Source organism: Triturus cristatus, chromosome 4_1, assembly GCF_964204655.1.
Source record: "Triturus cristatus chromosome 4_1, aTriCri1.1, whole genome shotgun sequence".
Classification (NCBI taxonomy): Eukaryota; Metazoa; Chordata; class Amphibia; order Caudata; family Salamandridae; genus Triturus; species Triturus cristatus.
The window spans coordinates 278,750,199-278,777,604 of record NC_140585.1 but is presented as its reverse complement, the minus strand read 5'-3'; the positions used below and the strand labels follow the sequence as shown (position 1 = coordinate 278,777,604).

Below are 27,406 nucleotides of genomic sequence, written 5' to 3'. Positions count from 1 at the left end.
AGCCTACAGGCGTGTGAAGATGTGAGGCACAGGCGGAGATCACCGGCGGACATTGATCGCCGTGAGAACTGCCACGTTTGGTTTCGCCGCCTTGGAAGGGGAAGGCACTGCAGGTTAAAATGGCGGCGCGAATCCTGCGGCGACGGGAGCCCTTCCCGACTTCATATCGGCGGTGAGGACGTAGTAACCCCCATATGAGGAGCAGAATACAGACGAAGGTAGCGGATGGCCCGGGGGCAACAGCGACAGCAAATTTAGTTCTCTTAACTCTGCTGAACTTCACCTCCCAGCGTGTGCCTGACTTCAAAATGGCAGGTGTGTTTCGCTAAATGACGGCGATCTTTCGCGCTCGCAGCTGGTTGCCCAGAACCGCCTGTTGTCTCCGCATCAGAGGGCTCATTAAGCGCTGCAATTAGAGCCTCCACATTTCACTAGGCACCGCGGGGCTGGCGCATAATTGCAAATGCGCTGAAGGCTTGAGGGGCTGCTGCTCACCACTGCTTGATACCACCAGGTTTGCACATCTCCCCCTAATTGTGGAAACCACCAGCGCCAGTTAACCACTGCTCACGATCCCCGCACTGGCAACCCTGCTCGCCGCAGTCTGGCATCTTGCTGTACCCGCTGCAGTTTCTCATATCTGGCTCCTTCTGGCTGAGGGAGCAATACCTCAAGGCTCTCTTCCCTACTAAGGGTATTAAAACACGCCTGATCGTCACGCTCTCACTTAGCAACGGTGGCCTCCCCTGTGCACCAGGAGACTGAATAGCTGAATCCCTGAGAGGAATCCTCCGTAGGTTCCAAGGTACGAGTCCCGGAGATCAGCAATTCAGGCCACACCTCATGACGCTTCCCAGCTCGAACCTAGCACACTACATTCTGGATACGCCGGCACGACTCTGAAGGTTACAGCCATATGCCGCCTAAGAAGACAACGAGCAAGACACCAAATAAGGTCTCAGATTCCTTTTCGACTGCAGAAAAATGATCTACGCTACGGGGAGACGCAAGCTCTGCAGCAATGGCTCTTACGAAGGCGGAACTCTTAACCATGTTCAAAGACTTCAAATCTGAACTACGCAGTGACATCAGCCAAGACATTAAATCTTCCATTGATCAACTGCGATCAGACTTTTCGGAATGCTTGTCCTCCTTGCAACAAGATGTGGACTCTGTAGCCACTAGAGTCCTTGACCTCGAGGCACACCACCATGAACAGGAGCAACTCTCTACTGAGCTCCGGGACGATGTGCGATTACTTAAGGATAAGCTCCACCAGTCGCAACTCAAGGCGGAAGACCTCGAGAACAGAGCGCGGAGGGAGAACATACGAATCAGGGACCTGGAGGAGGGCGTGGAGGGGCCTGACCTGGTAGGTCTCTTTTCGGAGATTCTGACACCACAGACTCTTAAAACAAAATTGGACAGAGTTCATCGAGTGGGGGCTCTACAACACGGAGCGAAGAAACTGCCATGCGACATCCTGGCAAAATTCCACTCCTATAAAGTCAAGGAGGCATTTCTCCAGGCAGCCAGGGCGAAAGATTCCGTCGCATTTCAAGGTTATTCCTGCACCATCTATCAGGATGTCGCACCGTCTACGCTGGCACGGATCAGGTACAGGTGGACCTATCTATTTGGGCTCAGCTTTGAATTTCAGAACAAACGACGCCATATCACCGACCTACAGGAAGGCTTGGATCTTCTGGGCATTCCCTCTGAAGAGGATGTCCCCTCCCAAGGCAAAACTGGAGAATCTACCCGAGGAGCTCCGCCAACCTCAGCATGGTCTGTTGGGTCGCGCAGAGGGCGGCATTGATCGCTTTTTGGGTGCGCCGTGGGCTGAGCATCACAGCCTCCTGCATACCCGCCGTACTGGCTGACGTCTCTAAAATCCTTCGATGATACACAACAACGGGCCAGCATCTACTGGGAGTGCCAGGTATGTTCTACTCCTGAGCCCCGCTGCTGCCCCTGTTCCTGAGGCGTCGGACACTTTCTATGGAGGAGGAGAGATCATGAACATTGCAGACTTTATAAGTAAGACCGATGTTGCTTCCTTTTGTCTATAGTAAAGTGGGTTTAACAGTCGAGGATTTTATTGCTTTTAGATACAGGCTGTGATCCACGATGTTGCTAAATATTTTACTTGCCAATAGAGATGACTTATTGATGCGGTTTTCTAGGCATGGGCTTTCATTAAGGTTGGCCATTTTTTTTTTTTTTTTCTTCTATGAGCCGCACAAATATGCTTCTGATTGAACTTTACGCCGGGACGGGTGTGGACGGGGTCCTCGGACCTGCTGTCCCCCATGGTCTCCAGGGCGGTCACTTCGGCCCCACAGGGGGACCAAAAGTACTGTTCGTATTGTATACTTGTTTTTGTTTGTTCTCATTTTTCTAGGGATTACAGGGTGGGTCTGGGAGGGTTTTAGTGGTGGCTTTTTAACAATTGCTTTTGGGGGGACCTCTAATTTCTGGGAAAGCACAGTCGGCGTGCTCTGGTCTTACACTACCGCAGGGGGACATATTGGGAGCGGCGACAAGTTGGGGCTTTCGGGGCTTGGGGAGAGATGTAGTTTTTTCCCTGTGATAAAATGCCGATTACTATCGGAACTTGGAATGTTAAAGGTCTTAACTCCCCCCAAAAACGCCACAAAGTATGGAAATACATTCTTGACCACCACCTCGACACAGTGGCTCTACAAGAGACGCACTTAGCTAGAGCCGAATACCCGCGTCTCAGACACAAACATTTTCCACTAATTTATAGGTCCTCGGCCCACACGAAACACAGGGGTGTGGCTATTATGTTTCGCTCTTCCATACAATTACAACCGCTGAGAGTTCAGAGTGATAGAGATGGTCGCTGGTTATGATCAAAGGGCGCCTAAGAGGTGAGGTCTGCACTTTTGCGGCAATATATGCCCCCAACACTGGTCAGACTATTTTCCTACACACATTTTTGAGGAAATTAACAGACTTTGCAGAAGGTCCGCTGATCCTCATGGGCGATTTTAATTTGATATGGCAGAAAGACTTGGACAGTACGTACACACAGCGTTCGGACATGGGCTCCTTTTCCGTGGAGACACAACAGCGCATACATGACTTGGGCCTTCTAGACACCTGGCTCACTCTTTTCCCGCTAACCCGAGACTACACGTTCTACTCGCATGTCCATCGTACATACTCCCGGCTAGATTACATCTTTATTATTCAGTCCCTGCAAGGTGCATTACAGGACGCCAAGATCTTCCTGCTCTCGCTATCCGACCATAGCCTACTCTCTGTTTGTCTCAATTAGTTTGGGAACGCCCCGACTACCCCCAGGTGGTACTTTCCACCGTCGCTTATTCGAGACAAGGAATCCTATACCAAATTAAGGGGAACCATTACTGAATTCTTCGCTACAAACAGGCCAGAAGACACCGCGGAATTTACCACCTGGGATACACTGAAGGCTGTTCTTCGGGGGGAGTGTATTGCCCTCAACGCAGCACTGAATAGGCAGCGCACTAGCGAGAGAGAGCTATTGGAAACTGAACTGACTTCTCTTAAACGCACCCATAAAGCGAACCCCACAAGGCAAATGCTACGCAATATCACAGCGCTCCGAGGTAAACTCAGGGACATTTATAATAACAGGGCGGAATTCACACTTCTCATACTACGGCACCTATCATACACCCAGGGCAAATAAAATTGGTAAACATCTTGCCAGACAATTAAAAGATAAAAGAGAGATAGAATATATAGGTGGCATTTGGGGTCCATCGGGGGAACTTGCGCATAGAGACGAGGACAAAGCTGAGATCTTTGGCTCTTTTTATGGAAACCTATACTCTGGGGAAACCTTAGATTCGAACGCCCAACAGGATTATCTCCAATCACTGCCCCTGCCCCAGGTGTACGCTGCATGGAATGACTTGCTCACCGCTCCTATTACCATAGACTATGTCACCATGGCAATTAAAGGCCTGAAGCCCCACAAAGCTCCCGGGCCGGACGGCTATACCGCCCTTTTTTATAAGACATTTGCCCCCGGCATTACCCCCTACCTTGCACGTCTCTTTAACAAAATGGCAGAGGAAGGCGCGTCCTCCGGCACCATGTCCGAAGCTGTGATCTCAGTGATACCCAAACTGGAGAAAGGTCCCCAGCGCTGCGCCTCTTATAGGCCGATTGCTCTATTGAATCTTGACGCTAAACTGTATTCTTCAATTATAGCCAAACGCCTAAATGACCTCATTCCCGACCTCATACACCCGGACCAGTCGGGATTTATCAAAGGACGTCAAACACACAATAATACACGTAGAATCATACACCTGATAGAAAAGGCCAACAGACGCCAAATCCCTGCGGTCTTAGTAGGTTTAGATGCCGAGACGGCCTTCGACAGGGTTGATTGGGTATTCCTATTCCACACACTTACAGCATTCAGATTTTCGCCTAAATTTCTCAATATGATTAGAGCTAACTACCGTCACACCCGCTCTAGGGTGGTGATTAACGGGATACAATCATCCTCCTTCCACCACTCTAGAGGCACACGAAAGGGGTGTCTCCTTTCACCTTTACTTTTTGCTCTCAGCATAGAACCATTAGCCCTAGCGATCAGGACTAACCCCGATATTCAGGGATTACCATTCACGGGGGAATCCCATAAAATATCCTTGTTCGCGGACGATGTCCTTATGTCCCTGTCTGTGCCCGCTACGTCCCTCCCGCACTTACAGTCGGAACTTGAGCGTTTTGAACTAGTGTCAGGGTGTAAAATTAATGTAGGCAAATCGTATATACTCAACCTTACCCTCCTGCATGCAGAAGTCCTCAGGCTTCAGTCTCTTACTCCACTACCGTGGGCTACCTCTTCCATCCAATATCTGGGGGTTCAACTCACGCCAAGAGTTGAGGGGCTATATTCTGCCAATTTCCCCCCCATCCTTGCACACATTCAAACAGAACTCACGAAATGGAAACCTCTCTTCCTGTCATGGTTAGGCCGCATACACGCGTGAAAATGACCCTCCTGCCCAAGCTCCTCTATTTATTTCAGGCCTTACCCATTGAACTGGAGAGTGACTTCTTTCGAAGAGTGAAGGCCATGATCCTACGCTTTATTTGGCAGGGGGGACGTGCTCGCTTTTCTTAGTCTCTACTGCGCCGCTCTCGCACAGATGGGGGAGTTGGACTGAGAGTCTTGGTTGAATGGTCACAACAGGAATCCGAGAAACATTGGTTACATATGGATCGTAGCGTGACGGGGAGGACTATTTGGGACTTGGTGTGGCGCCATCGAAAGGACAGACCTCAGAATACCTACATTAGCACCCCCACACGTACCACCCTAAGAGTGTGGGACTCAGTCGTGGGTGACGATAGGTGGACTTCGTTCCCCTCTCCATTTACTCCGATCCACTTCAACCCAGCATTCCCCCGGCCCTACATGAGGGACCCTTTGACGCCTGGAGAAGGGGAGGTTGCTTAGCTCTGACACACTTGTTCCATAACTTTGACCCTCTCACTTTCGATAACTGTAAACGGGACTATGAACTAGAGAAAACAGAAAGATACCACTATACTCAATTGATGCATTGGGCCCTTACTCCTCAGGTACGGGAGGCAGCCACCTGGCCTCTCACAAAATTTGAGACCTTCCTCACCAAGACTACTTCTATGAAAGGGGTGATTTTGTTTATATATAGCTTCCTGCTTAAAACCACTCTATCCCCACGCCCCCGATATATGTCCATGTGGATAGACTTGATTCACCGTCCTATTTCTGATGAGGAATGGACACACCTATGGACTGATATTGCACAACTCAATCACTCCACGGAACTCAGGGAAGCGCACCTGAAGACCATGATGGACTGGTACCTGCATCCATCCAAACTTCAGCAGATCTTCCCCGCCACCTCTGATAGATGTTAGAGAGGGTGCGGATTACTTGGGGACTTTCAACACATATGGTGGGATTGCCCGACTATCCGCCCCTTCTGGGAAGAAATTCTGGCACATATAAAAGACATGCTGGGTTATCCCATCCCCACTACCATGGCGGGTGTCCTTTTGGGGCTTCGTGACTCTTCTCTAGAACACCAGACTCGAGCTGATAAAATTATTATGTGGCTTTGCATTGGGGTGGCTAAGATTACTTTGGCAGCCGCCTGGAAGAGGAAGGAGGCTCCGGCTGTTTCCCTCTGGCACTCTCGCCTATGGAAACTGCTGAGCCTAGAGCGTATGTCTGACATTTTCAGTGATAACTATAAGAACTTTGAATTTAAATGGGGACCCCTAGTCTCCTTCCTTTCAAGAGGCCTCCCATCGGCTGTGTGTCCTTCCACCATCAGAGCCCTTCATCTCTTTCAATTTTGATTGGCGTCCCAGGGTCATATGAGTGTTGCCGCCACCATGGGTAGGGTGGGGGGAGGGTATTGGGGGGGGGGGGTTCTTGTCCTTTATTTATCTTATCTCACGTTTGGGATAAGTTGGTACATGATTTATGTTCATTTCATGTAACACACTCCAATTGGACGACTTGGGGAAGCTTCCGTTGCAGAAGGAAGTTGAGCTTTCTGTAGAACTGCCTGCTCGCATCTTGCCCCAGAAAGAACTCATTTCAAGCTCCATTATGTTTAGAAACTGTATTCACCACTCGGGCCACTCAACAAGAAAAGGAGCTGGTTTATATTGAGCAATGCACCTTGTTCATCTGTTATGGTCCTGCTGAAGCTTTCTGATCCCCTGCGTGGGATGATGTGATGGTACTATCTCAGATTGTAAGCTGTAAAAAATCGAATAAACATATCTAGGGGAAAAAAAATACCTTGAATCCTAGAGAAAAACTGAAGACAAAGATATTTCAAAAGTTATGAGGAAAAAGCTCACTGGAGACTCCCTAGCACAACGTGAAGTAGAAAATATGACGGACTGAAGCTCCTTTCAGGAAGGTTCTAGAGGGTGGTGTCAGCTGATTGGTTGTTTTCTTAAGTTTGGTCCTTTTTAAATAAGGACTTAGATATGTTACTAAATAATGAGTCCTTAGGCATTTAACCTCTATGTCTATTGTAACATTACTTTTTAAATGTACCGGAGACTCGCATCTCGCACTGATTCAAGCACATGAATCTATGAAAGTTCCAATACTGGAGCAAGCAGTAGTAAGAGAAAGTAATGAGGGCCGCAGGGGCAAGAAGGAATAAGTGTAACAGAGGTACTAGGAGCCAATTGTTTGATGCTATAATTATCTCTGCTCGTCAGTGGTACAGTTAGTGCATCTCCTCCTTCTGAAGATAAAGTTCCTCAATGTTAGACTCAGCCTTGGTCCACGTTGGTGGAGTCGGCCAATACCTCAATGATAATTGCTGCAAATCCTCAGTGGTAGAGTTTGTCCAGCCCCTCATTGTCACTGTAAGCCAAGTTCCTTGGTATTGAAGTTGGGTTTGCTGGCTACGTGGAGAGTTAATTCAACTCCTCAGTTGTAAATGGTCCAACCTCCTTGCTGTAAGTGTTGGTTCAACCTTACAGTAGTAGAGATTTGTTCATCTTCTCTGTCATAGTGTTTATATCTGAAGGTAGTAGAGCTGGCTCATTCAGCATTAGAATTAGTCACTTCATTTGTCATGCAGGTACATATGGGTTTATAAGAAATGTTTTCGAGAAAAAATAATATGGACCTTTTCATATTGTTATACCTTGTTAACCTCTTATCATCTTTCACAGCAGGCATGGCCCAGTGGTACCCAGCAGATTCTGCTACCCCCAACTTGGCAGCAGTTGACTGGAGTGGCTACGCACACTTCTGTCCAACATACAGCAGTAATCCCAGAGTCCATAGCAGGGACTCAGCAGCTGTCAGACTGGAGGTAATGAGTATGTTCTTGTGTTTTCTTATGCATCTTTCTTCAGTGCCTCATTATTAAGTTCAGGGCCTCAACATATGTCACACAGGCCTCCTTGTCAGCATTTTATCACTATGTAACCCTTAACAACCCACTGTCTCTATTTATTAGTTATGCTAATGTAAGCAAAAATACAACTGAATACAGTTTTGCCATGGCATCCATTAAATAAAATTAGCATGAAAGTGAACATTGCTATAAATGAACATGTATTTTGGATGGCCACATAAGATGCAGCTACCAGTCATAGTGCCTTGATCAATGAAATAACGCCAACACAGAAAAGGCTCAATGTCAAGCTATGCAGTCTGGAAGATAGATCATAGACAAATAATGTTCGGTTCCTAGGAATACTTAAAAGGACTGAAAATGGCATTTGAAGAATTTCTTGCACACCTTTGTGTCAATGTTATTTGACAATCCTGAAGCGCTCAATGGTATACAACAAAACATTTTCCAACCGTCCATCTCCACAGGAAATTAAGTAATTGCATTTCCATCATTCATCTGCACAAGAAGTGACAATCACTGGTTTCCACCAAAATCATATTTGAAAGAAGAAGGCAGGTAAAAGGACTGAATATCCCACCATCTAGCTCCACAAGAAGCGATATCATTGCGTATCCCTTCATCCATCTACACAGAAAGTGACATCACTGGTTCCAGCAGAAGACAATCTTTAAGAGAAGATAACAGGCTAGAGGATTTAATTTCTTATCATTCAACTTTACAGGAAATGCACTCACTGCATTTCCCATTATCCATCTGCACAAGCAGTGACATCACTAGTTTCCTACTAGAGACGATCTTTAAAATAAGCTGCCAGGCAAGAACACTTCATTTCCCATGCTCCATCTCACAGGAAGTGACATTGCATTTTACATAAGCCATCTGCACAGGAATTGATATCAGTGGTTTCCTGCCAAAGCTGGGTTTAAAAGAAGAAGCCAGTCAAGAGGACTGCATTTCCCATCATCCATCTCCAGAGGAAATTACATAACTACATTTCCTGTCATCCATCTTCACTTGAAGTGACAGCACTAGCTTCTGCCAAATCCATTTTTTAAACCATCATTTAGCTACATAGGAAGTGACATTACTAGTTTCCTATCAAAACCATCTCTAAGAGAAGAACCCAGTCAATAGGACTTCATTTCCCATCACCCATTTCCAAAGGAAGTGACATCGCTATACTTCCCATCATCCATCTGCGTAGGAAGTGACTTCACTTCCTTCTTTTTCCCAAATTCAATCATCTCATCAGGGCATCCCATTGCTCAGACGTCCCCAGCTACAGGCGGACTCAGACAGGGGCAACGCCTCTTTGGATTTTTTTTTTGTAATACATTTTTTATTGGCATTTCAAAATGTGGTATACATTCCGCATCATGGCACATATCCACGTTATACAGTATTATACGCATGTCAGGCTTTGGCTTATACAGAATAATGTTACATGTCCATATAATTTCAACTGACAACATCATAAAACATCATAGAATTTCTCTCCTTAATTTGCCAGCAGATAATTCTACATTTTATAGAGATAAAGAGAAAACCTCAACCAATGAACGCACCCTCCCACCTTCCTTCCTTTCCTTTGCCCTTACAATGAGAGCAAATCCACTTATTATGATTACCAGTATGCCTACCATATCTACGTCATTCGGGAGTCGGTGTGTGGCCATTCCGGTTACTACTAGGTTCAACTACAGCATTCAGTTCAGTTCAGTTCAGTTCAATAGAAAATGTATTCGGTCTTTTACAACCCTAAAAGTATACAAATAGTTAACATAGCATTAAATAAAATAGATATATAAAAGTTTTAAAATGGATCTATACACATTCTTGGAGCCAATATCTCTCAGGACTTTTTAAACAAGAAAATATATATAGTTTAAATTTCTTAAGCACACAAATTCATTTTAATCTCCTCAAAGGTAGTGTGTTTCTATCCACATAGCTCCTCGTACATATAACACCTGATCATCTCAATTCTCAATACATTTAAGGAACTCTTTAACTTTTTAAAATATATTTTCCCATGGCACAAGCTATGTCTAAGTTAATCATTTCCACTAAAAGGTTTACTGCTTGCGTCCTATTTTTAATATCATACTTTTTAAAAATCATACATAAAAATTCTCTTCGAATCTCTAAAAACTTCTGACAATCTAATAAAATATGTATGATATCACATGTTGTTCCTAAGGTGCAGGTGCATTTTCCTTTATTATTTATCATGGAACTTTGAACCCCTTTGTTTGGATAACATGGGTTTACTCCAATTCTTAGCCTTAACACTTCTCGCCTTAACGAGCAGCTAGGTAGCCTGTCAATATAGGGGAAGTGTAGTTCCATTTGCCACGCTGTGGCCATATGGAGAACTGAGCTTTTCCTCAAGATGTAATCTTTGTCCTGTACTCGAGATGTTTCTTTTCCCAGGATCCTAAGTTCCCTCTTGTCTATCTTGAGTTGAAGGGACTGGGGGCACAGCTTAAGCTTTAACATACTACACGCTTTATTGACAATGTCTCTGGTCTCTTTTGCCCAATTTAGCTCATTATTTACAATTTCATTCCTACACCATTGTGAGATTTTGTGTTCATCACCCGAACCCAAACGTTGCCAAAAGTGTAGTAGTGCCATGCAAGCTGTTATGCCCCATGAGGTAATTCCAGTTCTAGTCTTGCTGCCTGTACCATTGACGATTTAGGCAGAGAGAATAGATTTTTCAGGCTATTTCCCTCCTCCAATACCCACCAACTTTTGCTACTCAAGTAAAGAACTCTGCGCCATACAAAAATTGGGGTGGAACCATTGCAGAGTAAGCTTTTAGAACCCGCCTGTCGGACATTTCACCATACACACTATTAAATCTTTTTAAACCCTTCACTGAGGTCGCTGTCCTCAGTTTTAGTGCGTCAAGCTGGGTATGCTATTGCAAGCTTCTCTCAAACCACGTCCCCAGGAATCCATATTCTATTACTTTTTCCAACTTTTTGGTCCCCAAATACCCCAAGTTCCCAAATAACTACAGCATTCTTTTCCCCCACTGTATTTTGTTGTGTGATCTGATCCGGATCTTTATGAAGATCTGTTATTATGGTTGCCCAGGCAAGTCTATCGTCCTCAGCTTTTTCGTCCTTCCTCACAAATTTCAACCGGACCAGCTCTGCTGTTGCCCATTCATTCGTATCCCGTAACCAGTCTGAATACTTCGGAGGGTGTGGCTGCATCCGAGCGATCACAATACGTCTCTTAGCCAGCACCAGTCCCATGTTTACAAAAAGCCTGCTCGTTGTATTATTTTTGGGTTCTGGTAGCAGCCCTATTTTAATGTCACGGGAGATGATCCACCCCATGGCCACCTCCAACTGCGCTTACACTTGTCCCAAAAGGACCGTAGAGTGGGACAGAGCCAGATCATATGAATAAAGTCCGCCTCTCGTTTATTACTTCGAGGACAACAGTCCGCCCGATTGGGATATATTATATGGAGTGTACGAGGGGTTAAGTACACCAGATGTATAACGTTTTAGTGGAGTAATTTGAAGCAAGCATTTGTGCTAACCTTGTACACCCCTGCATGTACCTTTCGCCATTCAGCCTCCATCTGGGGCTCTTCCATTAACACCTCCCTTTTCTGGTGAAGGCCCAGCGGTTCACTTGGAAGGTCCTCTCTAAGTGCCCTATATAAATGGGAAACAAGTCGCTTTCCTTGTGCCATCTCTATAATTCTGAGGACGTTAGTAACTGGTCGCTCAGCCGAGAAATTACGTCATAACTCCTGTGCGACACTTGATATTTTACCATATTGTAAAAATTGACCGGGTCCTAGCCCAAACTCGTTTTGTGCTTCTTTACGGGTTAAAAAATGTCCTTCACTATACAGATCGCTCATAAATTGGCATCCTCCATCGGCCCGCCGACATAGAGTCTGCAATTGCAGCAAATGGGCGAACTGCCCAGAGGGGCATCTCATTGCTTCTTTGGATTTGTTAAAGGCAACCACAGACAAGGGTATCATCTGTTTGAGTTTATAAGGGCAAGGAATGGCCTAGGTCAAGAACCTCTCTTTCACTGAAACTTACAAAGTAGGATATAATCAAGTGCATGACCCGGCATGACATACTGCCAGTCCCTTCAATCACACCCAGACCTAGATGACCCAAACACTCACATAGCATTCAGACAACACATAGACCCAACTTTGTACATATCCCACACCCTCAACCTACAGAACACACATTCCAATTCATGATCATTAACGCTTGCTCTGCAGTACTCCAAGCACCACACATCGAAGAGCTCATCTCCTTTCACAATCCTGACGTCCTCTTCATCCCTGAAACGTAACTGATGCCCACATCCTCACATATCCTAGGCATTCTACTTCCCACAGGCTACAGCATTCATTGTGTGAACTGTGGCTATAATAATACTGCATCATCCATAAGTCCTCCTGATTCTGCACCTTAGGCAAGCCGGTAACTATCAACTCCATGGCACTGCTGGAATACCATTGGCACTCTCTGCAACTCATGCTGCCATCTTCCAACACATCTACAGGCCTACACCCAGAACAGATATTTCATTGATGAATTCTCAGTTCTCCCTTTCACCTCATCCATCCAATATGCCCACACCACCCTCTTGAATGACTTCAATCTCCCAGACAATGCAAGCTAAAAATAAAACAAGAAACACCCTCCTCAACCTCGTGGACACATGCAATATGGTAAAGAATGTTACACAGCCAGCACATTCCAAAGGGCACATTCGCAATCTTGTCTTCTCTACATCTCCAACAATTCATTGAAAACCACCCAGTCTCCTAGATGGAACCTATCACTTTGCCATCACTCTCTCCCTGCTTAATGTCCTACCAACAAACTAAGGTCAACACAAAAGAGAAGACCATAATTTTTGATCCTTCAAAGACGTCTCCATAGACAGCCTAATGCTTGTACTCATCTCTCACCCTATCAACTCCATGTCTGACTCCAAAATTCTTCTAAACAACTGCCACACCTTTTTGGAAAAGTATAGGAACATCCATGCGCAAGTCAAAGTTTTAGCACCTTCGTACTCTAAAGGGCATATTTATTAGGAAGTGGTGGAGCGTGGCGTTAGCCACCTTGGCTTAACTCCGCGCTCTGCCACTCCTAAAACGCAGAGCTGCATCGTATTTGCAGCCATGCGTTTCCCCCTGTGCTGGCGCTAATTTTAGCCTCCTAGCACCAACGCAGACACCCTTGCACCATAATGCAAGGGTGCCTGCGTTGTAAGGGAAGATTGTTTATGTGCAAGATGGTGTTCCTTCCTGCACATAAACAATCTGAAATGGCATTTTGAAACTTCTATGTGTGCAAAACATCATTGTTTATTGATTGTTTATGTGCAGGAATGGTCACCTTCCTGCACAAGAACAGTCAATGGCCTTTGGCTGTTTCTATGTGTGCTGCACACATAGAAACAGAAAAAAAACGTGGAGAAATTAAACATTTCTCCTCGTTGCACCTGTTTAAGCCCAGGTTTTCCCTGGTCTTAATATTGGTGCTGCTCCATATTTACGCTGCCCTTGTAAATATGGGAAGCGTCAAAATCAATGGGTGTTGTGGAGGAATGCCCATGGCAACACCCATTGCCCACTCCTTTCCCACTAAGTATAGCGTGAAAGGGGGCCTTATTTACAAGGTGGCTTAAAGCCACATTAAGTGGCTTAATGCTGCCTTGTGAATAATGCGAAGCCCCTATCGCCATTACAACGTCAGAAAAAGTGACATTGTAGTGGCGATAGAGGCTTGTAAATATGCCCCTAAACATCTTGCGGACAATAAATGATCCAGGAAAGAAAATGGGAGAAAACCAAAACTCATTATGGTCTCATGATACTGAAGCCACTGTGGGCAACACGCTCATTACATCAGACAAAGCATATTTACCAACACTATGAACGAGACTACAGAAGCAGAACGCTTTTCAAGACAATCAAGCACAGCTTCACCCCCTTCCAGAAACACCTATTGCTCACTCCACAGAAAGTGCAATGCCTTTGACCTCTTATTTAGTGAAAAATACAGAAGATCTGACAGCACCTCGACCTCACCAAACCTTCTTAATTTCTGACGCCCATTGCTTCCTGTAGTATCTCACAGTGATCAGCCTTCAAAGTCCTTTTATTGCCTAATCTCGCTACATACTCAACTGCCTCACAGCCACTCATGAAGATAATGTATTTCTATGGTCCTTTGCCAAAGCTCTCTCTGGGGTAACACGTGCACCCTTATTCATTATTGTCAATGCCTCCCTCATTCAAGATATCTTCCTAGAAGACCTCCATGACCTTGCCAAATACCAGCTCATCACTCACCTACCATTCTTCGGCATGATAATTGAAAAGGCAGTCTAGGTTCAACTCTAAGATCACATTAATGCTAATCATCTCCTGCAGGACAACCAGTCTGGCTTCAGAACATTGTAGCACAGAGATTGCTAACTGACACAGAGCAGACACTGTCCTTCTGAGCACAGCTGAAGATGAGCCCTGCCTCATGATATTGGTGGACATCTCAGCTACCTTCCGCACAATCGGATATTCCACCCTCATATGCACCCGGGAGTCTTGAATGGGATTCATCAGCAATGTCCTTTACCACTTCTCCTCTGACCTTTCCAGCCAACACCAATTTGTTCACATGGGCCCCACAAGGTCCCAAAAGAACTCTACCACATGCAGAGTTCCCGATGGCTGCATTCTGTTCCCATTATCTATAATCACTACTTTGAACTGCTTGGTGATCTTCTTAACAGATGATAGTATCAAGGTTCAGCAATATGCTGATGATACCCAACTCTACTTAAAAGCCTCTGCTTCAGACATCCAGGGCCTTAAACACTGCTTGCGTGTCATCCAGACCTGGATGTCCAATGTCTACCTGTTGCTCAACACAACCAAGAAAGTATTCCTGTTTTTTGCCAAGAACAGCAAACAATACAGAGTATAAACCTGGTTCAATGACATGAACCTTGACGGCTTCACCCCAACGTTCATGATAAGCCAAGTCACTTGGATTCAACCTGGACACCCACCTTTCCCTCAAGGAGAACATTGCCAAAAAACAAACACGGCCTGATGTCAGCTATCTCTTCTAAAGAAAGTGAAACTATTTCTTCCAGAATGCGACAAGAGAACTGCTGAACAAGCCCTCATACTTTCCCATCTGGATGGTGGTAATGCACAGCTCGGTGGCCTCCCATTCCACACTGGCATCCTTTACCAGTATCCTACACGTCACAGCATGTGTCATCCAGTGCCTCAAGAAATATAATCAGATCGCCCTCATCCTGATGGAACTCCCCCTTTCAGACCGGACTCTCTTCAAAACCAGCTGCCTCATTTACCAAGCCATCATGACCAGAACCTCCACTTATCTTGTAGACAAACTCATCGTCTCTGGTGGTTCTTGGCGCACAATCAGCCAGGAGAGTATCAGACTGCACACTGAGAAGTGTAAAAAACATGAATGCACCCAGGATCTGGAACAACATCCCCATATCCATCACTACCACCCCAACGCTGCTCAATTTAGGAAACAGTTGAAGCTCTTTAAAGAACACTACATCGTTGTGCATTATCCGTCCCCAAGCCAGCAACAGCTCCTACCCTTTGTTGAATTAACTCTTGTATTTTAACCTGTACAGGTTGCGTTGCCTTTTAGCTGTTTTTGCGTAATAGAAATACTGCATGCATTTATTCATGTACACATGCATACATGCACACATTCATGGCTCACAAGACACTTTTGTAGAACCAGCCTCTGGGTTTGACTCCCCATAATGACGCTATGAAGGACTGTATAGTTACTGCTACTCGTAAGAAGAGTGAAATCAGGTAAAGCACATATAGAATGTCATCCTGTTTGCCTTTTGAGATTGAACTGTATCCTCCCTGGAGGGCATGACGAAGAGGAAAACATGCTCTAGAGAAGAGCATAGTAGATGCCCTGTTGCCACCTACTGTGTTAAAAGTGACTTAAGAGCTAGAGATTATGCTGTAGACAATCCAGACAAGGCCATACATTGTATGGAAACAATGCTGTAAAGTCATTCTTAGATGTCTTCCGATGGGTCTACCTTTAATGGACGTGTCCTACGTTAACACTTAAGGTAGCACTGGGGCGCGTTATTTCACTGTGAGAAAATCTGGAGTGGCTTTTGGATGAGGGACGCAGTGCCGGGGCTCCTTGGCTTCTCCCCTAGTTGCAGTTGAGAACTTGTTTTTTCCTATTCCTGGAAGGTTAGAATAAGAGAAACGGACCCACTGTGTTTTCTGTAGTATTAAGGTTTGCTGATTTGTTGTTTAGGAGGGAGAGTGTGCTAAGGTTGGGCTGAAGTGTTAATCTGTTGCATAATGCTGCTCGAGTTGGAGATATTAGAGTTGCATGGGTATGTGGGAGTTGGGACATGTTTTTTACTGTTGTCACGTATGTTTTAAGCTGGTAAATGTTGACCCCATGTACGGGGTTGCTGATTTCAGGTGGCTTGTCTAGAATATAAAAAGTATGAGTGGAATCATTACATTACAAAATTAGTGATCCTAAGTTAGGTGAAAAGGCATACTCTATCCGTACTGCATGGGACTCAAGACACAATAGGGCATAAGAGGCTGAGTAGAGACTGAGGCGGGAGACTGGTAGTTTACTCTTCCTCCGTGTTGAGAATTGGAGCACAGACATAAGAGTCATAGAAAAAGGCAGGCTTTGCGTAAGCATGAATAGTCTATGTACCTGTGCATGCCTGTGTTAGCACATTAAAGCCAATAGGCTTTGCAAATGAATGTTAGAACTGTTTTGGCAAAAGGTTTATTCCCTATTTTTTAAACATTGTGGAGGGGCCACTGACACCTCCCATCAACGTGTGTCTGTCTGAGGTACTGTCCTTTAACATTGAAAGTAAATTTACTTTACTAAGAGAATGTTCCCACCTATCCGTAAACCATTTCCGACTCCAGCTCGTACTGTTAATTAAGCAAAGTTGATAGGTTTTGTAGGTGCTTGGGCATGCATATGGCATTAGGTAATTGCTATGGTAAGTAGGATTATTGAGATTTATTATCTTCTATAAATGTATTTCGTAGAAACATAGTTGCTTCTAGAATTAGTTAAGCTATTCTTCCTAAAACTGGGTCAGCTTTCCATGGGAACAGATCAATGATCCTGTCTGTTTTCCAATGCTTCATTACCAGTTTTGAGAGATGTTACACACACTGGCTGTCAAAGATACTTACTATAAACCTTTTTGAAAGGATTCATATTTCATGCCAGTTCGGCAACTTTATGTTGCCTATTGAGCTCCTGCAAATGTTGAAGTTGAGTCTAAGTATTCTACAGAGATAGTATAAGGCATATATAAATATTGCAGTCCCTATGCATAATGCATGTGTTCTGGGTTTCCCACTGCTATAACCACAAGAGAGACCCCTGCTATAGCTACACTTACTGGCAATATCCTCCGCGCAGGAACTATGTAAGCAGATATGTGGAGCTCCGATCCCACCTTCTGCAAATATTCCTCTTCGTATATCAGCTTGCGCTTGTATGGACCGGGGAACTCTAACTATCCTGTAGGATTGAAGCATCTTCGGCCACGTACACTGTTTTATTTTGTTTTTTTCCTTACTGTTGGCTACTATGTTCTGAATGGCTGTTGACCCTACAGGATATCGGATACTGAAGAAAAAGTTCACTGTAGCAGTAGCGCTAAAGCATGACTTACTTATTTAGGTACACGCAGCACACCCTTTTATGTACCTTCTGCATTTTCCATGCTGACAAAATAGATCTGGTGTTCATGGGTCATCACACCTAGGTTTAACCATGTATTGATACAAGGTATGAAAGCCGAGCCATTGAGCGCTAGCGCCCTTCTTCCAAGAGTTTACAGACTTAAGGCAGATACCTAGAGTACCCTCGTCCCACTATACTTCCGCATCATGGGCCGAGAGTAACAGTTGCTCTACAGACATAAATGGAGAAAGATAAGTTGGTGTCAAGTAATTGCAGCCCAATTAGGCATGGCCAGGGTGGTACTGTTAGTAAATGTTGGCAGGAAATCAATCTCTATTCTCTGGAAATATCCTAATGGAGAGATGGGGACCTTTCACAGTAGAGATCAATCTTCTGCGTCGCAGAGGTCCTTTAAAAGTATCCAGGTGTGGTCTGTATTCCTGGAACATAATTTAAATTACTGATTTAGCTAGAATTCTCAATTCTGAGGAGGAGGGTGTTTACTAAAAGATTGGCAAAGGTCAAGGAAATAATGTAGAGTAGTATTTGACAGTGGGCCGAAGGATGCGTAGCAGGGCAGGTGGAGTAAAGCTCCACATATTGAGAAGGGTCAGAAGACAGTAAACACAAGCACTGTTGCTTCTTTCTCTCTAGGAACACCCATGCCCACAGTGGACATTACAATCCCATCATGCAACAGCCTGCTCTGCTGGCCGGTCATGTCACCCTTCCCTCCGCTCAGCCACTGAATGTGGGGGTGGCACATGTGATGAGGCAGCAGCCGACCAGCACTTCCTCTTCCCGCAAGAATAAACAACACCATTCATCAACCAGGTGAGTCCTAAAGATTTGTATCATGGATCTCAGTGTCAGTAAATGAGAAAGGATACCTCTTGAGGAAATGAAACAAAAGTTTGAATTGGTCTTTTCAGATATTTGATATGTCTGTTCTCTCTTGGGGGCACAGGGAGTTAAATATGGCTGGTTTTGTTCAGTGACTCACACTTGTAAAGATGCCTGATAATTGCGCCACACTTCAGATGTCTGAAAATAAGGCTATTGCAGAGTTGGTTGCTAATGGTGAAAAGGGTCTCTTGTAGGATATATTGGAAGTAGAGTTCATTAATACATAAAGATTAAACACCCCACCTAAAGGTTGTGGTACAGATACACCCACTAGGTTCCAACGGTTGAGTTATTCTCAGCAAGTGCTAAAATGCATCTATCACTCAGAACATGTATGTTTATTTCCATGTTTTATGAGGCGCCCTCATGTCTCCGTTCATTCACTTGCAGCGCTTGTATCCCATGTTTAGGTCTCGCCTGACCCAGCGCATGCGCTGGTCTGGCGAGACTTATTGAGAGGGCTCCAAAAAGTGCTACCAGATCAGCCTGGAGCTACAGTGCATGTGCGCGGATGCGCGCGCCGCGCATGACCGCGATTACTTTCACTTTTGGGCCGCTTTGATGTTTGATCACAATCACTTTAACTTTCGCGGCCGCACGGCCGCTTGCCATAGCCAATAGGTCTCGCTTTTGGGACCTTATAAGTATTTAGTTATGCAACTGTTGCATGTCTAGACACTTATAAGGTCCCAAAGGCGAGACCTATTGGCTATGCCAATGCTTGTTTTTTAGAGGAATCACTCCGGTGCACAGGGTTAGGCGTATAGGTGGCTGTCTGATCGTGATGTTGTAAAGAGTGTACGAGTCTGAACTCCAACCCGGTGTTAAGCGTTGTGTGGACTTCTAGATCACCCTGATCATGTTCCCATTCATGCCTCATTAACGCTGGGCAGGAAGTTCAGATCAAATGTGCTCCAGTGTGAACCTGCCCTGTGGTAACCATTAAAACTGAAGCGTTGTACAAGCCGACCTGAACACTTACCAGGAACCAGACCACTCGCCTCATCGTTAGTCCGTCTTTTACCCAACCTTCTCTTGTTTTTGGATTCTCATCATTATTGGCAGGAATCGTGCTTCTGTGGGCTTTCTTTCCTTCAGCCAACAGTACAAGTTGAACATTATGTGCAACATAAACAACTGCCTTAGCGGATAATGTGTATGGGTTACTGCCTCTTTTCAGATGCCTAGATGATTTGGTATGTGAGGGGCAGCCCGGCGCAGTCCACCAAGATGCGGCTGTTGGCTTGTTAATGGGCGCGTACTCAGAATTTCCCCATCAGGGCATGTGCTTATGATCCCATCCACAAGCCAATGTTAATCTTTATCAGGAAGCTGGTGGCTTTGGTAGGGCTTATTGTAGAGATGTTGAGGATTTAAAATGGAAAGATTACAACACTTCCCATCTCGGCTTCTCCTGAGATGTGGCATTCGCCCTGGTCTCTTTTCATTGGCTTCCCATTTGGCTCATCTTCTACAGAGACTTCTTTTGCACTCAGCACAGGTGTGTACTTTACATTTTCCGGATCCAGTGAGGTGACGTCTAGCTGTTTAGGTAGTCTGGGCTCAATTGTAGAGAAGGATGCATCTACACTGTCCTGATTTTCCTTCCATAAGCAATAACCTGTTGCTGTACTTTTATGTGACGCGTTTTGAAACAGGAATGGAAGCCTATATTAGTAAGTGTTAAATGAGTAACATATTATATTTATTTCATAAAGATCTGTCATTCATGCCTCATACCACCTCAGATCTGCACGTCTGCTGGCTGCATCTGGGAACAATTGGAGGACTCTTGTACTGCCTAGAACACCCCCAATGAGTATCGGTGCCTGCCCTTGTACGGTTTAGGTTGGATTACGCCAATTAAATCTTGCCTGGTCCATCAAAATACTTGTGGCAAAGAGCGCCGTCCAAAGCTATGCGCACCCTTTTAAACCTACCACAGCCTGCATTGTTTCATAAAGCGCCTGAATTAATACTTGTGTCCTGCTCCTATTCTATTTTTTTTAATCCTTCATGGTTGTGGGACTCGGTGATTTGCTTCAGCTTTAAGGTTACTCTATTGGGCAAACATTGTGCTTCTAGCATAGCATCCATCACTATTCATACAGGAATCCAGTTCTTTCCTCTTAAGATTCGAAGTGGATTTATATAAACTGCCTGACTCGCACCGTTTGTAATCCTGGACAGATGGGCCAACAGGTCATATACACAAACATGGCCTGCTGTACAGTCTGGATCAACCAGTAGTCCCTGTCAGTCCACCGGTCAGACACATACCACTGGCCCTTAATGTTTAAGGTTCCCGCACATAAGGCGTTTATATCCAAACTACAATTCCACCAAGGCGTCCAATGATTATGAATTTGTACACCAGCCTCCACTGTGGCACAGCAGTACTTCTTCACGCTTCCAGGCTGTGTTGTGCTCTTCACCACCTTTCTTATACCTTTCCCTTACCTCAAACCTTCTGAGGCAGCAGAAGTGTGGTAGGCAATACTTCACAAAGGCACCTTCATACACAAATAAATATGAATGAAGTACTACACTGCAATGACTTCATTGAATGTTCACCACTTCCCTAGCATCATACACATTCTGGGTCTTTGTGGTTACACTCCGCTTTGTCTGTGTGCACTAGCGCTCATTCAAGTAAAGTCATAAAGTGTGCAGCACCCACTTGCCCATTCCACCTGCGATGCCCTCAGATTGCGCCCCTGTGATGATGAAGCCTCCAGGTTCGCTTTCTTGCCCCACGACCCACCAGACCAGCTACTGTGAGAGGATATTTCTTCCACCACAGACCTTAAGTAGGTGGTTTGTGGTTCATGAGATCTTTTCCTTTTCTGTCTGGTTAAGAGATTAAGAGCTAGTTGTGGATGCTCTTTAAAGAGTAGTTAGTTGTTCATACTCTCTGTGATGCCTCATACTTGTTTATTAGATACCAGTGTACTTGTGGCCAACACGGGCCAGTCTATACATTTTAGGACATGCCTGGGATGATGTACGCGGTCAGACAGCCAAGCCTTTCAACACGTGTGTCGCTGCCCCAGAACAAAATGCTAACAAGTCACATAATCCCCAGTTTTAGCCGTGCAGTCCATCCCATGGCTTATTGCGCCATACACTCATTTCCAAGAGGTGCTTCTTTTTGTTCTTTCGTGACTGTTGAACCCTACAGTGAATTTAGAAGCAATTGACAAAATGGCTGCTTCTTCGTGGGTCTTTCATGACCGAATCCAGAGTGTTGTTGAGCATGCATTTCAGACATCTCACTTGTGGCATCACAAAGACAGGGGCATTTAATACTGCCACCCCACCCCACTGTATGAGGCCCTTCTCTTTTCTATCAATTTGTAGCATTTTCCAAAATGAACCTTTTGAAAATGAGGGTGAAATCCGTATTATGAGATGTGCTTAGCCAGCCCTCCTTCACACCATTTAAAGACCCAGAGGATGGACCAGGGGAATTTCCGAACTATTTTCATGATTCTATAAATGAAAATACCAGTTTTCATTTTACATGCTATCTATTAATTGGACTATTGCGATGGCTCGGCTCCCTCTGCGCCCATCTCACTGGATCCTCCCACATGGCTACAACTGATAGAAACTCTGAGATAATCCACTAGAACTCAGTATCTATGCTGGCTGCAGCTAGGATCTGTCTATAATACAATCTGTCGACAATAACAGCTTTCCCAGAGTTTTAAGACATAATTCATTGATCATAATATTAGATACTCTTGGGGCATTCAGGGGGTTACGAGAGCGGCACAAATACTGGGATGCAATAGAGATTTTTTGGTCTACCACTCAAGTGCTGTTATGATTAAGAGGAAGGAAGGCTTGTGTTACTACAGATGCAGTGAGGAGTGACAAGTACAATATGCGGATGCCGGGATCTACAGGTGATTGGGTGGATCATCTGACGGATGTAGTGGGAGAGATGGTGACGGGGTGGTAGAGGGTTGTGTAGGGAAGGGGTTGTTGGAGGCATTGGTCTATGGATGGATAAGTGAGTGTGCCCGAGGTGGGAGGGTATGTGTATGTACAAGTAGGGGGAGTAGTGAATACAAAGATGAAGTGGCGAGTGGATGGTGAGTAGTGGGTGCATGGTTGGATGGATGGGTGTGCGGAGGGAAGATTGGTTGTAGAGGTGTGTGGTACATACCTGACATGGGTGCATAGGAAAGTGTGCAGCACAGGATTGGGGGTAATGGACTTGGGCAGCACACTTGAGATAAACCTGAGAGACCCTGACATAAAATGATGTCTCCTGTGCTATTTGGGAGCCAAGATAGTTAAACACTCTGTGAAACCCAGTTAAGTCTGCAACCTGGGTTGAAGTTCACAAACTAAAAAAAAATAACCTAGCGTAAATAAATGAAAGTTTATAATCATAAGGCAACTAAAAGCAGATTGATCTTCTAATTCAGATTTCAGTGTGCTTTCGAGGGACATTACTTGGATATTATGATGTCCGCTCAGCTAGGATGTTCATTTTACCTTGTTTCTTCTTGTCCCAGGAACACGTCAACATTCGAAGTGTCCTCGTCCCGCGGTGCCAGCTCTCCTCAGCGGTCAAAGCGTGTGAAGGAGAACACGCCGCCGCGCTGCGCTGTGCCACAAACTATCCCAGTCTGCACCACTTCGGTGACCTGTGGCTGGGGTGATGGAGCTTCCAGCACCACCCGGGAGCGCCAGCGACAGACCATCATCATCCCGGACACTCCCAGCCCCGCCATCAGCGTGATCACCATCAGCAGCGACACGGACGAGGAGGAGGAGCAAAAGCATGCCCCTGCCAGGTGAGAGCTGGGAAAGGAATTCATCATAGATTAAAAATAAGATCTCCCTGGTGGCAGAAGTGAGGGACTGGAATATCGGATATCTTACAAGTTAGGATGACTTAAAGTAGAAACATCTAAAAGCCACCAGTGGGATCTCTTTAATGGTAAGAAGCGTAACCACTATAGTAGAGTGGATTATGGTATTGTGAGCCATCAGATCCTAAAAGAGGGTTTGTTAAGCTATCAAAGGTAGAGATACTGTTAAAATGTACTATTTATGTTTCAATGTAACATCAAGTATTTTGTGGATATGGAAAAACCTCTTTGCTAGTAGTCCAGGTGTTATCACTGTGTAGCAAGATGTGTTCTTCATGATCTGACATTAGCAGGAGCCCCATTCAGCTGTCTTCTCTAGGGGGATGTCTAGAGTGGGTTAAGTCACCAATGTTTGAATGCTTAGTGAGGATGGATACAATAATGATGTTCTTATGGGGTCTGGAGTGCCCCCGTCATTGTGCACTATGGCCATCTCTAGTGGCTGGTGGCATGCGTGGTTTTAGATCCCACTGCTTGGTGGCAGGGTAGGTGTTTATTGGCCATCCAGCTCTTGTGGCCTGTATACAGTTTCCCCAATTTTCAATGACGTTGCCAGAGGACCTGAGGAACAGGCATGCACTAGCATAACCCCCTAGCCAAGGTGGAAGCGGACCAGCCCTCCTGCTATCTACTCAGCCGTGGTCTCTGTTCTGCCCTTGCAAGGCAAAACCAACAGGACACATGTCTGTCTGGGGGTGCCAAATCAGTTTGCTCCTCTTCCTGCTGAAGCGGAAATACCCGCAGATGTAGGGCTTTCTCTGCATATCTGTATCAGCCCTGGTCTTTTGTGAGAATTTGTCCGGATTCCCCTTGTGGAGTGTGATCAAAATCTGAATTCAGCAGACAGATGAAGGATGAGTTTTCCAGTCACAGACGTTTATAGGTCGAGCCTAGAGCAGCGCATGCGCTGCTTGCTCGACTTTTAGTAAAGGGGTAAAAAACCAGATGCTGCCATGGCCTGCCTAGAGCTTGAGTGCATGTGCGTGGGCGCGCACATTGCGTGCCTCTCTCTGCACCTCAATTCCCTCCCCCACCACAGATCTCGTCACTCTGCTGGCCTCATTAAGTGCATCGCGATCACTTTCACTTTCGCACACAACTCCCGGGCTTCTCTTGCGTTTCTTCCTCCTTTGTTCTTCCTTTAATTCCGGCTTCAGCGTCAGCTCTTGTTTTCTCTTTCCTACCATTCCCTGTACTTCTCTTCACCTACTGCTTCTCCTTCTCACCTTGCGTCTCTTTCACTGCTGGTTTCTCTCCTTCTATACTGTTGCTCTTCCTCACTATTACCTCACTATGTGCATCTGTCCATCTCGTTTTTCTCTCTCCTTTCCGTTGCTCTCTCGCTTGCTGTTTCTGCCCCCTCCCCTTCTGTTTGTCTCTCCCTGTTGTCTCTCCTTTTTCTCCCCCCACTTCTATTTCTCCGCCTTTCCCTCTACTCCACCCCCATATTTTTTGTGTTGCAGTCCAAGGTGCTCTATAAAAATATTACTTTCTCTCTTCAACAACCCACTCATCTCCTGGACTTCTGTCACCACTTCGCCTGCCAACTCTTGCCTGTGCTGCTTGTGAATATTTTCCTTTCCCTCCTCCTGCCTTCAGAAACCCTTTTGTCTTCCTCTCCACATAAGTCTTTCATATTTTTCTCATGTCATAACTCCTCTTAAAACGCACCTGCGGCCTCTCATGATCTGCCCGCCCACTCCTTGTAAACAGCCCCTCGTCTGCGCCTCTTTCATGCATGCAATTAGGTGTGAAAGATTCCATTAATGGACGGAGAGCACTTTGGGTAAAACGTTATTTACATGTGCAATGATAAAAGGCGCCCACCACACAATTTGCACTCTGATTTACTGTCTGAGCCCACTCACTTTATCCAGTTGGGCGAGTTTTTCTCTTCTTTGTTGAAGGCGTTGTTTTGTCATGGAGGCCAATGGCGACATGGATAGAAGGTGGGTACACAGTTGTTCGCGTTTTTGGGCACATTGCCACCTAGAGTCATTCAGCCAAACCTGATTTTTTGACCTCAAGCAGTACACTTCGGGTTACTGAGTACATTTTCTTAAGATCTCTGCATCACTGATTTGGTGCATTGGTACTTTATCAGTACTTATTGAATTGTAGCCTGGTGTCAGAAAATGCCACTTTACAGCACTACTTAGGTCATCGGACTGAGTGCAGGTGGAAATAGTGTCTTCACCAATGTTTGGTCGGAGCACGTCTCAGTGTTGGCAGATGCAGGGGCACTGTGGAGGGTGGTCTATCTGCTTGGTCCGCATTAGATAGAAGCCTTCTATTGATATGCATGCTGCCAATGCGATGGGTTTTAGGATGACACTTGTTATTTGAGGGGTTTGGTCCCAAGATCTGCGTGGCATGTTCATGTTCTGCCACCCTTTTTGAAAAGGAGGGTTTCAGGGCTAAAGTTGCTGCCAGCTTGCTCCATTAGTGGGGCATTGATTGGGTTAATGTTTCTGCCGGCATGTTTCTGCTGTCTAGTTGGGCCCAAACACATGGCCAGGTTGTGGAGGCACTGGGAAAATTCTTGAATTCAAAGATTGTCCAGAAGTGGGCAATAACACGTTTCCATCGAACATTTTAAAGATACACTGGCAGGAAGCTCTATATTTTACCATTGAGTAGCCTGGTTTTGATTGTACCAGCTCACCAGCTATGACATCATCGCAGCTTATCAACCTATCACACTAACAAGCTCCAAATGGGTCACAAAGCAAACATGGCTGAACCCTGAACATTTCTGAGAGAAGTTTGTCTTGTCAGATAAAACCCTGTTTGCCATGTGCAGTTGTGGGCATGGTTAAGATAGAACAGCAAACTAAATCCATTGACAATCTGAAAAGGGAAGCTCGTGTTAGAATTTTGGGCACACTCCAGTGCTCAAAGCGGATTCTCTTGCTACAGTGGTAAATTGTTTTGCAATCTGTTGGAGCTCCAGAGTGAAGGAATCAGCCAGGGGTGTGTAAAGATTACAAGCTGCCGTCAATCCAAAGGGAAGTGACCCCCAAAATGTGGGGTACCATGATGCTCTCCCTGTCATCAGCAGGCATCCACCACGTTGGACGTCAATTCACCAAAATGCCAGAGGTAGCGGAAGGTACTTCACATGCCCCTTGACCTTCACTTTCACTCACACATACATATGCTTGTACATACACTCACATTCACATACACACACTGCCTACACATGCACACACATACACACACTGTCTTACATAAACGCACTCAAACGGCAAGCACGCACACAACATACATAAATACATTTAAAAGCATTTTTTATTTAACTTACCTCAGCTACCAGGGAAAGTCATATTCCCGCTATTTACAAATAATGTAATGTTATTCACTACTAATATAATAAGAAATTGACAAAAAAAAGGAGGGGAGTGAAGCCCCCACTCACATCCATAAGGACGAGCTGCTTCTGTTCCTGCCACTGATTTTGCCACTGGTGACGCTAGGGGTCGCAAAGACAGTGCAAGGGGTCACAAGGGGAATGGTAAGGGTGCAGTAGCGACCCCTAGTGGCCCCTAAATGACGTCCATGTCGAGCACTGGGTGCTGCAGGCGGCTTGATTGGTTGTTGCAGTGGCTCATCTTCCAACAGTCATCACAGAATTGGCTGGAGTTCGTGTCGGAGGCGTTGCATTGAACAACCACTCTCATTGGATCTCGCTTATAAGGTGCCACCACATTATAAACAAGCATTGGCATAGCCAATAGGTCTCGCCTTTGGGACATTATAAGTGTTTAGCCATGCAACAGTTAAGATATTGTACTGCATAACTAAATACTTATAAGGTCCCAAAGGCAAGACCTATCGGCTCTCTACCTCTATCTCTACCTCTGTCTCTACCTCTCTCTACCGCTCTTTCTCTCTCTACCCCTCTCTACCT

General features: G+C 45.4%; 1 protein-coding gene across 6 annotated transcripts in view; it reads left to right on the top strand.

The window, feature by feature from the left end:
• HIPK2 (homeodomain interacting protein kinase 2) overlaps positions 1-27,406 on the top strand; it is a 373,824-nt gene that overhangs the window by 315,091 nt on the left and 31,327 nt on the right. For 3 of the 6 annotated variants that reach the window (XM_085652045.1, XM_085652047.1, XM_085652043.1), the window contains 3 exons: positions 7,735-7,874; positions 18,356-18,535; positions 23,137-23,418. In XM_085652045.1, the coding sequence (XP_085508171.1) occupies positions 7,735-7,874; positions 18,356-18,535; positions 23,137-23,418 (602 nt within the window). Of the gene's footprint in view, positions 1-7,731; positions 7,875-18,355; positions 18,536-23,136; positions 23,419-27,406 lie in introns of all 6 variants that reach the window. The other 3 variants (XM_085652044.1, XM_085652046.1, XM_085652042.1) reach the window with 1 other exon arrangement.